This window comes from Podarcis gaigeae (genome assembly GCF_964106915.1).
Source record: "Podarcis gaigeae genome assembly, chromosome: 15".
Taxonomy (NCBI): Eukaryota; Metazoa; Chordata; class Lepidosauria; order Squamata; family Lacertidae; genus Podarcis; species Podarcis gaigeae.
The window spans coordinates 38,069,093-38,083,349 of NC_139692.1; the positions used below are offsets into that span (position 1 = coordinate 38,069,093).

Consider the following 14,257-nt stretch of genomic DNA (forward strand, 5'->3'; position numbering starts at 1 on the left):
AATAACATGAGCTGTATGAAATGATAATGGGGCAATAAATATGAGAAAAGCACTAGAACACCAGGCACAATGCTCATAATGTTTGGCTGCAACCGTCGTTTATCCAACTGAAGTCAGTGTGTTGAAAGTGCCTAGTGGGAGAGCAGGATATCAGCTGCCCGTTGCAATCCTAAACATACATGCCTACTTGAACCCACTGGGATTTACTCACATGTAAACATGCTTAGGATTGCACTGCACCTCTCCAAGACTCACTTGGTGATACTCCAGGAGAGTTTAAGGCAGCCACAGAGATAAAACTGGGCTCACTTCTACAAGTGCTGAAACTTGTATTATTATTATTATTATTATTATTATTATTATTATTATTATTTTCAAAAGTTCTGTTAAACAAATAGCAAACAAGAAAAACAAGAAAAGCAACAATGCATTAAGCTGTAAATAAAATTAGTCCGATCCTTTGGGAAATGCAAAAAAAAGAAAAAAGCTGCTTGAAACTTGGATTCTTGAGAAACTCCACTGTCAAATTTTAAAAGCCATTAATAGACTAAGTTTCTAGTGCCCAGCTCTAGAGAGATGTTTCAAAATGTGTGTCAGGAAGCCAAGGGGACCTATGCCAGAGAAATGGGTTGCATCAGGCAAGGTAGATGTAGATGTGCTTTGTGAGGGTAGCTGATCTTTCAGTGTAATGGTTCTAGGGGTTGCTCGTGCATAAGTTGCCGCCACTCCTGGCTAGGTTACCTGGTTGAACCCTTTCTGTCTGGACAGCCTTTCACTTCGTGGCTGTCTCAGTCGCTGGCAGAATCCGTCAGTGGGTGTTTCTTGAACTTCTTCCAGCAAAGAAGTTCTTTGACACCAAGTCTCCTCCTGCTCTCCCTGCGCGGAAGTCTTCTGCGCAGGGAGGGTGTGGGCAGCGGAGGACCCGTGCTCTCCCCGCTGGTCTCCGGCGAGGAGTCCTGGAGCCTCCTCTCCGATTCCCCCATCTGCCCCCCTTCTCCACTGGTGTTACGCTGATTTCCTTCCCCAGCAGATGGGCTGCCTCTCTCCCTACTGGGACCCTCTCCGGCATCCCTCTGGAGCCTTCCCTCCGCCTCTAGCTCCGATGGCAGTTCCCTGACATTCAGTGACTGCTACTTCCTACTGCCTGCACCACTGCCTGCCCTATCTCTGTTTTCTCATCTATTTCTTTAACAAGGAAAAAATGGATTCCTGAACAAACCCAGTTATTGCAAGTTATGCCGAATAATGCAAAAGCAAGTAATTCTGCATAATTTTCATTACAATATATGAATTTCGTCATGGCAGAATGTTTGGTTACAGGATGTAACATGCTTGCTTCTATTACTTTTCCTGATGCTCCCTGGTGTAGGAATGACTCCCTCTGCATTTGTTAGCAGATACAGAATAGTATGCATTTTTTGTATTTTTAAAAATAATGAATACTTACTGCTCTGGGTTGGTTCCCAGTACTGCAAAGGAAAATGTAGCTCTATAAACCATGATTCTATGTAGTTTTCCTATGAGTTGTTGATTGATTAAAGCTGGGGGGGGGGGTGCACGTCAGAAGAAAATTACTAAATTACTTTGTTATGTGTTGCAGCCCATATTCTTTTGAAAGAGACATTCTCAATTTTTCAACCAGAAGGGAATGTCTCTTCTAATACAGCATTTGCAATCTTCAATTTAAGTACCGTATTTTTTTGCTCTATAAGACTCACTTTTTCCCTTCTAAAAAGTAAGGGGAAATGTGTGTGCGTCTTACGGAACGAATGCAGGCTGCACAGCTATCCCAGACACCAGAACAGGAAGAGGAATCGCTGCTTTCACTGCACAGCAATCCCTCTTGCTGTTCTGGCTTCTGAGATTCAGAATATTTTTTTCTTGTTTTCCTCCTCCAAAAACTAGGTACATCTTATGGTCTGGTGCGTCTTATAGATAAAAGAATACGGTACTTCTGCAAAAAAAAAAATTGGAAAAAATTTAAGATCTACTGCTGTATTAATCAGTGCACCTTTTTAGTCTGTCAAAATATTTCTAATTATCTGAACATATCCATTAATACATTACAAGCAGCAGCCCTGTCCTCCCCCCCCCCCAAAAAAAATATCAACTGCTAAACTATTCCTTCTCAAATAAATGTGTTTGGGCTGCCTCCAAACAGTGCTCAAGGGCAAGAGAGTTCCAAAACCTAAGAGCAAGCATGTGTGTCCACTATTCAGATTTGAAGCAGGAAGGATACTGCTTTAGCTGGTTTATGGAGGAGGCGGTAGGCTTTACCAGATGAGCTTTACAAGGCACAACTAGCACCTCAAATTTCACCCAGAAAGTGGGGGGGGGGGGCGACTGAACTTGGAGGAGAGCCGTAGATACAGAGTCATGGGCAGTTTGTAACACATAGAAAATACGTTTTACCAGACCTGTCTGCTGAGAGTTGAGCATCCTGAGGATGCTTCTGTTGAAAGGTGGGATATAAATCAAAAAAATAACTATATAGAGTTCTTTTTTGCAACTCCGGCTTAAAAGGTAGGTTTCCTTTTGTTTCAACTCAATTGTTTTATTGCAGAAGCTAATTATTTAGCTTATTGTTTTAACAGTACTAATCCAAGCTTCATTGTCACTTTTAATGGTCCGTGTAAGCTGGCTTGGTTCTTTTTACAGTGGTACCTTGGCTTAAGAACAGCCCTGTTTACGAACTATTTGGTATAAGAACTCCGCAAAACTGCAAGTAGTGTTCCGGTTAACAAACTTTACCTCGGTCTACGAACGGAAGCCGAACAGTGGAAGGGCACCGGCGGCGGGAGGCCTCATTAGGGAAAGCATGCCTCAGTTTAAGAATGGCTTCAGTTTAAGAACGGACCTCCAGAATGAATTAAGTTTGTAAACCGAGGTACCACTGTATATTGATCTGAGTGACTTGAAATAGACATGGCTAGGAGATGTAACTGATGACCCCATGGCATACAAGCAGTGGGCAGGTGCAAAAGTAAATACAGCTCAGGTGTTAATGGATACACCTCTGCTGATCACTCCAGGATAATTTGCTTTGAAGAAAACAACTTCAGCTGACTAGGGCTTAGTATTCTCAGTTTAAAACAATAAACAGAAAGTGTGTTTTGCAAAAGTTTAGCTTCTGGTTTCCAGAGAGGACGACACTAGCCTTGAATTGGTCAGGCCAGCTGCTGACACAGGGCATCCTTGAGCAGCTACCCTGGTGCCTGCCAGCCCTTGGGCCCTTTGGCTAAAATTCTGGGCCTTGCCAGAGAAAATATTGAGGGTCACCATATTTTTGTGGCATCTGCCATTTTGTCCCCTCCACAAACATTGCCCTAGAGCATCGTGATAGAAACAAAAATAGCTTATGTCCAAAGGAACCTTTGCCATCCATTGTGTTTCTTCTATAAGGGAAAAGTCTGGTGCTCTCTCATACCAGGAGACACACAGAGAGATGACAATGAGGGGGTACCACCCACCCAAAAGGAGTGCTCTTTGCTAAGGTCCTGCTCAGACCTGGAGAAGAGCCTGGTGTGTTTGGTATAAACCAGACCTACTTAACTGAAGTACTTGTAAAAGTTGTCTTGGCTTTTCTCCAAGTAGTGCAGGACAGCACAAATGGTTCCCACTATTTCCCACTCCCTCTTTAAATTCTCATGATGACATTGTGAGATTGTTTAGACAGGGAGAGATTCATGTCTGAGTACAGATTTTAGCCCAGTCAATATCTGTAATGGTTCTAGGGGTTGCTCGTGCGTAAGTTGCCACCACTCCTGGCTAGGTTGCCTGGTTGAACCCTTTCTGTCTGGACAGCCTTTCACTCGTGGCTGTCTCAATCACTGGCAGGATCCGTCAATGGGCATTTCTTGAACTTCTTCCAGCAAAGAAGTTCTTTGACACCAAGTCTCCTCCTACTCTCCCTGCGCGGAAGTCTTCTGCGCAGGTAGGTTGTGGGCAGCGGAGTACCCGTGCTCTCCCCGCTGGTCTCCGGGGATGAGTCCTGGAGCCTCCTCTCCGATTCCCCCATCTGCCCCCCTTCTCCACTGGTGTTACGCTGATTTCCTTCCCCAGCAGATGGGCTGCCTCTCTCCCTACTGGGACTCTCTCCGGCATCCCTCCGGAGCCTTCCCTCCGCCTCTGGCTCCGATGGCAGTTCCCTGACAATATCTGACCACTTTGCCCACTGCACCCCAACAAAGATGTGTATGTTTTCTGCCATAAGTTAGCCTGCACGTGCCGGTGCCCATATTCACAGACGACAGGCCTCTCTTGCGTACCTAAGTGGACCTGCTGTCACCTGAGACATTTACTAGGCCACCCAACACCTATTGCTACCTGCAGGAACCAACGTTGTGGGGCCAGCTGCTGGGTGGTTGCTGATTATTTATGTATTTATTTAAGTACTTCTAAAGCACCTAAAATGTTCTAAGCACTGGAATGAGGAGGGAAGAGGAAAGCAAGCATTGGGACAGCTGTTTCATTAGCTGACAAAAGGAGCCATGTTGGTCTCCCTCTTGCCATCTGTTGTGAAGGAATCACCTGTGTTTGGGGAAGGGGGCAAGGTCAGTGGTAGAGCATCTGCTTTGTATGCTAGGGGTCCCATGTTCAATTCCTGTCACCTCCAGGGAGGGCTGGGATAGATCGCTGCCTGAAACCCTGGAGAACTGATGCCTGTCAGTTGTAGTCAGTACTGAGCTAGCTGGACCAGTGGTCTGGTTGAGTATAAAGCAGGTTCCTGTACTCTTATATTCCATAGTATTCTTCCTGAGAGACAGGGGGTGTAGCCTCCCAGCACCCCTAGTTCTCCTGACAGAGGGTGCCTCTCTTTAGCTTCTGCAGCTCCTTTGACTCGATGGGCCATTGTGGCTTCCTCCTTCCCACTCCCTTATTTTCCCTCCCAATTGGCTCTCTTCCCACCCAGCAGAGTAAGCTCACCTTGTTCACATTACCTTTGCATGGCATGTCCATTGGTGGAGCTTGGAGGTGGTTCTTTTCTGACATACCAAGGGTTGTGACAGAGCAGTTTGCACGAAACCAGTATTTTGACAGTTTGCTGGCAGAATGGAAGCTTTGTTGCTCTGTGAAATGTTGCAAGCTGAATAAATAAGATATGCCGTGAGGTTTTGCAGCAGGGCGGTGGGTTAGGGTGGGGTGGGAAGAGAGAGAGAGGGAGGGGGGAGAGAGAGAGAGAGAAAGGGTGGGTGGTTTTGTTTAAAATACTCCCATTTACAGTCAGTTAACCTTTACGTTACCTAAATGAAAATTGTACAAACCTGAAATTTTCGCTGATCGGGTTGCCTAGGAACAGACGGTTGGTTACCATAAGACAATGGATTCACTGTTACTGATAGGGCTATTAGAAATAGAGCCAGTTAGCAGCATTATCCTACATTGCCAGTTGTGTCTCGTGTAATTACCTGTTTTGCACCTCCAAAGTACCGCCCACCTTTCCTTCCTCGCTCTGATGGCAGAGTTCGTGTGCAAACAGTGCCGAAAGAAAAAACGATCTCTGCGGGATAAGAGATCCTTTGAGATATTTGGCAGATTTGGATGTTTTTGCCCAGTGGTGAGTTCAGGTGCTGTGTTATGAAGACTACATGGCCAAAATGGCGCTACTGAGAAACCAGAGGGAGTTATCAGGCTGCCTGCAGGAACCTCAAGACTTGCAAAAGTAGAACAATATTTAGGGGAGTATGCTAAGGGGCAATCCCCCCTCCCCCAAAACAGCCCAATGAGGACTGAACAGGCCCGCTAAGCCACAGAATGCTGATTGTATGTGGCGGGGGGGGCAGGCAGAGGGCCTTCTCGGTAGTGGCACCCACCCTGTGGAATGCCCTCTGAAGTTTAGAAAACATCTGAAAGCAGCCCTGTTTAGGGAAGTTTTAAATGTTTGATCTTTTGTCATCCACTGATGTCAGCTGATGGACAGGCAAGTGGTGGTGTCCACCCTCTTGTTGCAGGTCTCACTTGTTCTCTTCAAAACCAAACCCAGGATGGGACTGTGCAAATGAAGTGGTGCAACCATGCAGGTTAAGACTGGTTTAGTGCTATCTGTTTCTTGAGATGTTGGGGGGGGCAGATTTTGCCCCAGCTCAAAGTTGTCCATGACAGGGCTTCTCTGCTTTCTCCAGTATGATTCAATGACTGCATTTCACTTGAACCCCAGTAGCTTTCAGTTCATATATTAGGAAGTGGATGGGGAAGGAAGGGGGTACATATGCTGAGGATATTTATGATAAACTTTGCAGGGCTACAGAGAAGGAACTACATATTTTGGCAAGTTTATTACCAAGAGTCAAACTAGATAATATGTGAATTTCATGATTGCATTTCATATCTTCTTTTGTTCGTTAAATATCAGCCATGCTGGAGAAGGCAATGGTCAGAATTGAGACTGCTGGGGTGGGGTGGGGGCATAGCTGTTTCCTTTCACTAGAGTTCTAACTAAAATCCCTTTTAAACAGCTTAATGCTGCAGTCCTGGTCCTGATCACACCCCCCCCCCTCCGCCATGCCTTCTGTTTAACAAACCAGAGACCTGAAATGCAGTCACACTTGCCTAATTTGGTCCTAAGTGGTGGTCTAAGTGAAAAGTGAGGTGAAAATCAGACATACCTTTTCCACTCTGTCTCTTTCACATGTGGTGGCAAGCCTGAGATTGGATGCTCTAAATTTTCTAGTTTGCACCTAATTGCCAGAACACTTCCTTGCTCCTGGTCTGTTCCCTGGCTCACATCAAAGCACCTTTTCCCTCCAAGCATCCCACCTGGTTTCAGCAGCTAGAAATAGTTCTTAGTTTGACCTTGTGCCCTGCCATTTTCTTTTGGCCATAGTTGGCCTTATGCACTCTTCAAAGGTTATTAATAGCCAGACACTTGCAACGTGATGAAAATGGTATTAAGCTTCCAAAGGTACCAGGAATAACCCTTTATTGGTACATTGTACAGAATCCCAACCCCAGCACAAATAGGAATTTTCTTCCCGCACAAACCCAATCTGTTGGCAATATTTGCTTGTAGAAAGTTACTGCTGAATTGCTTTGCAATAAGGTTGTGTTGGCAACTAGCCTTTGATTTCTCCAGAACAATGAAGTGTTTTGAAAGGAAGAGCTAATCAATCAAAACAACAGTAGGAGAGACAGTAGGAAGTTACTGCTGTCAGGAATTTGTGTGTGGAGATAAGTTAACCTTGCTGGTGGTCCACTGTGTATTGTTTTGTATGTCTACACGAACACTCATGCTTATAAGTGTTTAAGCAGCGGACTACTCAACCAGCAAATAACTCTAACCAATGTAGTCCTGGGTGGTAAAGTTACAGTACTTGTTTTTGGTGTCACAGGTATTATCAACAGGTTTCTGTTGCAGTCATTCTCCGTACGGCAATTGCATTAGAAATGATAAACGTAATAGCATTTGGAGTGAAAATAAGCCTGGTTCTTGTACAACAAAACAGCAATAGCTGCATGTTTATTTCACAAAGAAGTAACCACTTAGAAACACACTAAAAGTTAATACAGCTTAACTTACGGACGGAGCTTTTAGCTGTGTGACCTATCCACACATTATCTCTGCCTTAGCTGGGTTTGTACTGTCTGCTTTCTGAAGTCACATTACACATATTTACTCTTTGAAAATCACTTTACACCGCTGGCCTATTTTTAAAGTTCATATTTTACAGAAGAGCAATGCTAAAAATAACCCCCCTTCCCCCACAACTTAACCAGATCAGTTCAGCATTTGACATTTTACATGAATTCATTTGCATCTCATTTGTACATGTTTCTGCTTAATAGGTGGAATGTAAGAAAGCACAACCTAAAGAAGTGATGTTTCCGCCAGGGACGAGAGGAAGGGCTCGTGGATTACCATATACCATGGATGCTTTTATGCTAGGGATGGGAATGTTGGGTAAGTGTGCAATAGATGAGCCATCGGCAAGAATGTGTCTATGTTTTCTGTACGTATTCCAAAGCTCAGAGCTGCCTAAACTGTTGTGTGCAATAGATGAGCAGTCAGCAACAGCCTATTCCAAGATTCGTAGGTTCAAAAATTGCATGACTTGTGCAAGATACAGCAGTGTGGACAATGGGGGCTCAATTATCCTTTCTGTGCTAAAAGGCGATCACATGCACACTCTGGAATGCCCAAATTTGCATTTAAATGGATGTTTTCAGTGGGCCCTTCCACACACATTCACAAAAGCAGAATTATGCTTAAAACTGTTCTCTTCCTCCGCCTCTTCCCCCCACCCCCAAAGAATTGAGTCACACATTCTTAAAGGTATCTTTGACAGTTCAGCACAGATAATTAAAAATCTTCATGGCTTTAAATGGCATAGAAGATGGAGAAAGCCCAGCGAGAAACATAATAGCGTGGTTGTAGCAATAATTAGAAGTTCCAAGGAGAGAGGACGGTATTTGAGCCCAGACCATTGTGTCCAGAAAGTACTAATTAAATGGGATAAATGGTATTTAATGCTGAAATTCTATTTGCGTGGCAGGTCATCTTAGTTATAATTGGCTCTCATTTGTTTCTCCTTAGCTGTTCTTCCTATATTACCTGACAACTGCTTGATTGTAAATATATATTAAAAACTGGGGGGAGATAGGTCTACCCCAGTGGAGATGCTGATTATCCACCCCACTACCTCCCATCCCTTAAATGTTCAATTGATTCTCCTCACCTCTTTTTCCTTATTATCATTGAGGTAGTCCTTGGTCACTCTTCTGTCTGAGCCCTGAGTATTCTAGCTAATCTTGGGCTTTTCCTTCCACAACCGCTGGGAAAGTCCTGGGCCTTGAGCACCTTATTCAAAAAATACAGTGGTACCTCGAGTTAGAAACGCTTCAGGTTACAAACTCCACTAACCTGGAAGAGTTACCTCGAGTTGAGAACTTTGCCCCAGGATGAGAACGGAAATCGTGTGCCAGCAGCGCAGCGGCAGCAAGAGGCCCCACAAGCATGCTTCTAGTTAAGAACAGTTTCAGGTTAAGAATGGACCTCCGGAACGAATTAAGTTCGTAACTAGAGGTACCACTGTAACTAGATTAGTATGAAACAATTTGAATAAAAGCAAATTAGCTTTGATATAAGCATTTCATTTTTTCTTTGTGTTTTTGTGAGAGTGGCAAAAGGAGAAACTGGGAAAAAAGAAGGGAAGACAAAATGGTGCAGTTCTCAGGTCCCTCTGTTCCAATATGTAACCTCACAAACTGTCACAGGGACCGATAATGTGAAAGGCTTTGCAGTGCAGGGTGTGCAACCTCCAGTGCCCTCCAGGTGTTGTTGCACTCCACCATCCCTGATCATTGGCTATGTTCTGCTGGAGATGATGAGAGCTGTAGTCTAGCAAGATGTGTAGAGCATACTATTGGTAACTATGTGCCCACCAGATGTTGTCGGACTACAACTCCCATCATCCCTGACAACTGGCCATCCTGACTAGGGCTGACAGGAGGTGGAATCCATTATGTGGAGGCCCACAGGTTGCCCATCCTTGCTTCTGGAAATAAATACAGTGGTACCTCTGGTTACGTACTTAATTCATTCTGGAGGGCCATTCCTAACTTGAAACTGTTCTTAACCTGAAGCACCACTTTAGCTAATGGCGCCTCCTGCTGCCGCTGCGCCGCCGCCATGCAATTTCTCTTCTCAACCTGAAGAAAAGTTCTTAACCCAAGGTACTATTTCTGGGTTAGCGGAGTCTGTAACCTGAAGCGTATGTAACCTGAGGTACCACTGTAAAAGGAAAGCCTGGCAGATGTATACACTGAGAATGCAACAACACTATAAATAATATCTCACATGTAAATACTAAAATAATACTTTAGTTCTAAGTTAGTATGGTTCAGTGGTCAAAACTGCACCATTGTTTAGGGGAAATGTGATGTGATCAATTGATTTAAATTACCCCTTTTCTTGCTCATTTCAATCATTGATTACTATTATTTTATTGCTGATTTAAATCACCTTAAACCATTCCACACTCCAAAAATCTGGAAAGGGTATTCAAAGCCAAGCTTACCATTGCTAATCAGAAGAAAGGTTTGACCCTGAGGCATATTTATGACTCAGTACTATTTGGGTTAGCTCTTGGATTATTTTAGACATTAAAATAGAGCTGCTTGTGGAAACTGCAGGCTGGCACCTCAGTTGAAAAGAAATGGCATGTATGGGTTTTGGCAGATCATCTATTGCCGCACAGGTGCCTGTTAGTGCATGTAGAGTGCATGGATTCATTAAGAGATCCAAATTGGTTCTGTTCCACTGGTTTTTGCAGGGTGACTCCTAATGTGATCTTATTAGATTTTAAATCACCCTGACTTGCTCTGAATGAATGATTGATTCATGATGAAGGCCAGATGCTTAACTATCTGCTCCAGTTCTTCTCTGGCCCCCTCTACCCCTTTCCCAGCTCTTGGTTATTGAGGTAGCATCATTACGAAGCCGCCAAGTTGCAGCAGACAAGTCTGAGTCTGTCTTGTCCATTATGTGCATGTGTCCCTAGTTGCCTCCAACAAGTCAGCTTCAAGGTCGACGGCTGTCAGCGGATTCTCAGCATGCAATCAAAATTTTCCATTCCTTACTCGTCAGTTGCACAGCAGTGAAATCCCACCCATGAACAGAAGAAGGGTGTAATTAACTCATCAAGCAAAATTAGCACAGGGAGACTGTGATGTGGCCTGATATTTAGCCAAAGACCTTTAGTCGCACAATTGCATTGCTGATTCTCGGAGAATGAAACCAAGTATTTTTATTTTATTTTTTATACCCTTGAAAGCATTGTCTCTAGGTTGGCAGCCAGCCTTCCTCCAAAGCTGGTGAGGACAGGAGTCCATACAGCTTGGTCAACCTGAGCTTGGATTAAAAAGCATAAACAATTCCCAGGATTGCTTTTCAAGAACTAACATAGGTGACCCATTCTGACTGAATGCTTTTTCTAGGCAGCTACTTTAGGAGTCATTCCAGAAGCTAGAGTGTAGATACAAAACATTTAGTCAGAAGGTGCCTGTAGAAGAGAACATTTATATCAAAAGAATGGGTCTGGTACTCAGCAGCTCTGCTGGTGATCCACATGAGCTGTAGAGAGTTTTCATACAGGATATAAAGTCAGGGCTGCCTGAAATTATGCTCATTTGGGAGCTTCCCCCAACTGCGTCTTGGTAGACTAGCCATGGAGTCTTGTATCAGCGTTCAGTGTATAGGCGCCATGTCTAGGGGGCCCTGGGTGCCAGGGAACCCACAAAAAATCTGGGTGCTTAGCATCCACAACACGGGGCTCCGACGTAACTTCCAGTTACAGAAAGTCATGTTGGAGCCCTGAGACAGCCTCCCAAGACGATGTTGCCAGGCCTCTGAACAGGACGTAATCTCCGAGACCCCGTGAGGCCTCAGAAGAGCCGCTACACCGCTGACTCAATGTGATGTCATGATGTCATGACATCGTGTTACATCACAGGTGCCATTGGGCACCCATAACCTGGGGCCCAAGTCAGTGCCTCTGCTTCAGTGTTGGGAACTTGGATGAAGAAAGACAAAATAACATGCCAGTTTGATTAGCCCCGCTCCCCCATGTCTGATGTGAAACTCATGGCTTGGTTGCAATCAAGCAATAGGTTAATTATCTGGAAGATTTGTCCCTGTGTCTGGTCTCTATTGGCCCTCTGATTGTTACAGGGACCATATGATATCACACTGATGTGAGTTACATTTGACTCTTAGAAGTTACATAGTGGGCCAAATTTGAGCTGGTGTTTGAAGGATCTGGGCTGAGGTTCAGAGAGGTCGCACTTAGATGCACATCGGTCCAGTTCTGATCTTACAGCCAACAGCTGTTCATAGTGGTCTGTTTTAGTACGAAGTGTATTTAGCATACAGTTCACAGGGATGTTGAAACCAAGCATGGCAGCCAGTTTGCAGGTGTGGATGTACTTTTGTACTGCTTTCAGTTGTTTAATCAGATGGGGAAATGCATGAATGCCTACTTTACTTCCTACTCTCTGGAGTCCTAGCACATTGAAATTTGTTCAAGCAGCCTCTCCAATTCCATAGGGGACTGTAGTGGAACAAAATAAAAGTTATGTTTTGTTAATCCTTCATGAAGATAAGGCCTTAACTTTAGACATATACGGTAGGTCTTATTTTTAAAAAAGTAATGGACCCACATCCCAGTCTCAAGGTGTCCTTTGAGTGTGTGATTTTTTTATATGCCACGCCTTACCAATACAAAAACTTAGGGCTCCTTTCTTTTGTTACCCCCCCCCCCCCCGGCAGTGGCAGGCATCTTAGCTGTGACCATCTGTTAAATACAATACCTAAAGCTTCTAACTCACCATCTCCTTTCCCTCCCAGGCTACAAAAAAGCTCAGTCAGTAAAATTTATATCTCTGGACCACTGAAATACTACCTGATGTGAAAGTCTTAATTCCAGGAAGTCTCTGACTGACTTTTTAATATTACTGCGGGAGCCAGACCACAGCTCCGCAATAGTGCACACGTTCAATCTAGCTGGGCTGCATTCATGCATAAAAGAGGCTTGTGCCCTTCAAAGAAAGTCATTCTTGTAGAGGAGATACTCCTTATGAGAGAAAGCAAAGGCAAGGGTGGCATTGGCATGAGTACACCAAAGGCTCGATGCCTTGAAGTCCCATTAGAAACCATCTCAGGCACCCAAATCTTGGCTTTTAGTGTTATTTCCAGGTGACATTTTTTGCAGAACAGGAAATTGGACAGTGGCTTGAGCTAAGACAAAGGAAGGGAAAGGCTGCGTAGAAGGGAAATCTCTTTAGATGGCAGGGAGGATGGGGTGCCTCAGGCACTTGAAGCATACTCTTGAGGTTCATTTAAAACACGTAAAGGGTACATCTAAAAATCTGAACATTGCAAACCCAGTTTCGCTTCAGCACCTGAGATTTAATTTTTGGGAAATGTCACAAGGAAGCAGTTTTCTTTCTGAGTAGATGGGTGGAAGATATGAGGTTCTACTAGCTTGGGAACTCAGAACTGCAAATAAATCACCATTTCACTGTAACCCCAGGGCCAATTCAGCTGGCCATTTTTCCCAGTTAAAAGGCTCCTCCTCGGCTGTTGCCTCCTGGTGGCATTGCACATTGAGCATTTTCTTTAGAGAGGGTCCAGTAGACAACCCCTCCCATGGACCCTTGGATCCTGCAAGATTTAGCAGAAACCGTGCAACATAGGAAAGTGCCTTAATCAAGATGTGGCCTTGTGAATAGTGTATTAGGTGCCATGATTCAAGAAAAAAATGCTTTTACTAAGCAATTAAGGCTATGTCTTGTGCACATATACTAGGGATTAATCCCCACCGAAATTAGTGGGACTTTCCACCAAGTAAACATGCATAGGCTCTGGCTGCTAGTTTTCCCACTCCGGGAAAAAAGCTTGCAGCAAATTGAAAGGTAAACTAACTCAGCTGTTAAGTTTGAAAGGGTCTGGACATGTCAGGCTTCCGATCCTTGATTTCAAAATCGATACAAGCAAATTATTCTTTCCTTGACAAAACGGAGCTGGTACTCTCGGCAGTGGAGCTGCATTCTTATCTGAATGAGAAGGCGGATAGAGGGGAAGAGTTGATTTTCCAGGAGCCAAATGTTGAACACTGAAGTTCACACTGGGGAACTCTGGCAGCCCTCCACTTAGCAAAGCATTATCATGCATCCTGCTGCCTCGGAGGGTTGCCCCACAGGGGTGGCATTTGAGATCCAGGAAGTCTTTCCAGATCTGCTTATTCTCCCTTTGCCCCAGCTGAGCAGGAGGCAGGGTGTCTGAGAGAGGGGCAGCAGAGTTGGGGTAGTTTTTGAGCCCTGCCACCTCTTTCTTGCCTGGTGTGCAGCAAGGACCAGGCTCCTCTTCTCCATTTGAGTTGGCTGGAATTATTACTGGGGCCACACGTGGGCACACAATCCCACAACAAAAGGTCGGTGAGAATCAGGCAATGTGCAGACACAGCCAGTAGCACCGGTACAGGCTTTCTGGCTGCATCTGTGCAGTACTGATGCACACAACCCTTTTACAACCAGGCTTCTCATTATGGTTGGGCAGTGGTGACCGTCATGTTGCAAAGCTTATAAAGATCCTCCTGTCTGTGACGGAGAGTTCCTCTCGTCTGGAAACGGATTCCTTATGCTTTGCACTCTCGCATCAAGTCCAGCATTTTGGGGACATTTGCATCATGTTTAATGCTACGCAGTCCCTGATTTAGTGGCACTTCCCAGAATTTCCCCACTTTCTTCTCAGGACCACTTTTCA

The 14,257-nt window shown here is 44.6% G+C and overlaps 1 protein-coding gene across 50 annotated transcripts in view; it reads left to right on the top strand.

Annotated features, from left to right (window-relative positions):
* MSI2 (musashi RNA binding protein 2) overlaps nt 1-14,257 on the top strand; it is a 450,658-nt gene that overhangs the window by 357,500 nt on the left and 78,901 nt on the right. For all 50 annotated transcript variants that reach the window (XM_083714630.1, XM_083714661.1, XM_083714631.1 and 47 more), the window contains one exon: nt 7,783-7,897. In XM_083714630.1, coding sequence (XP_083570756.1) covers nt 7,783-7,897 — 115 coding nt within the window. The remainder of the gene's footprint in view (nt 1-7,782; nt 7,898-14,257) is intronic.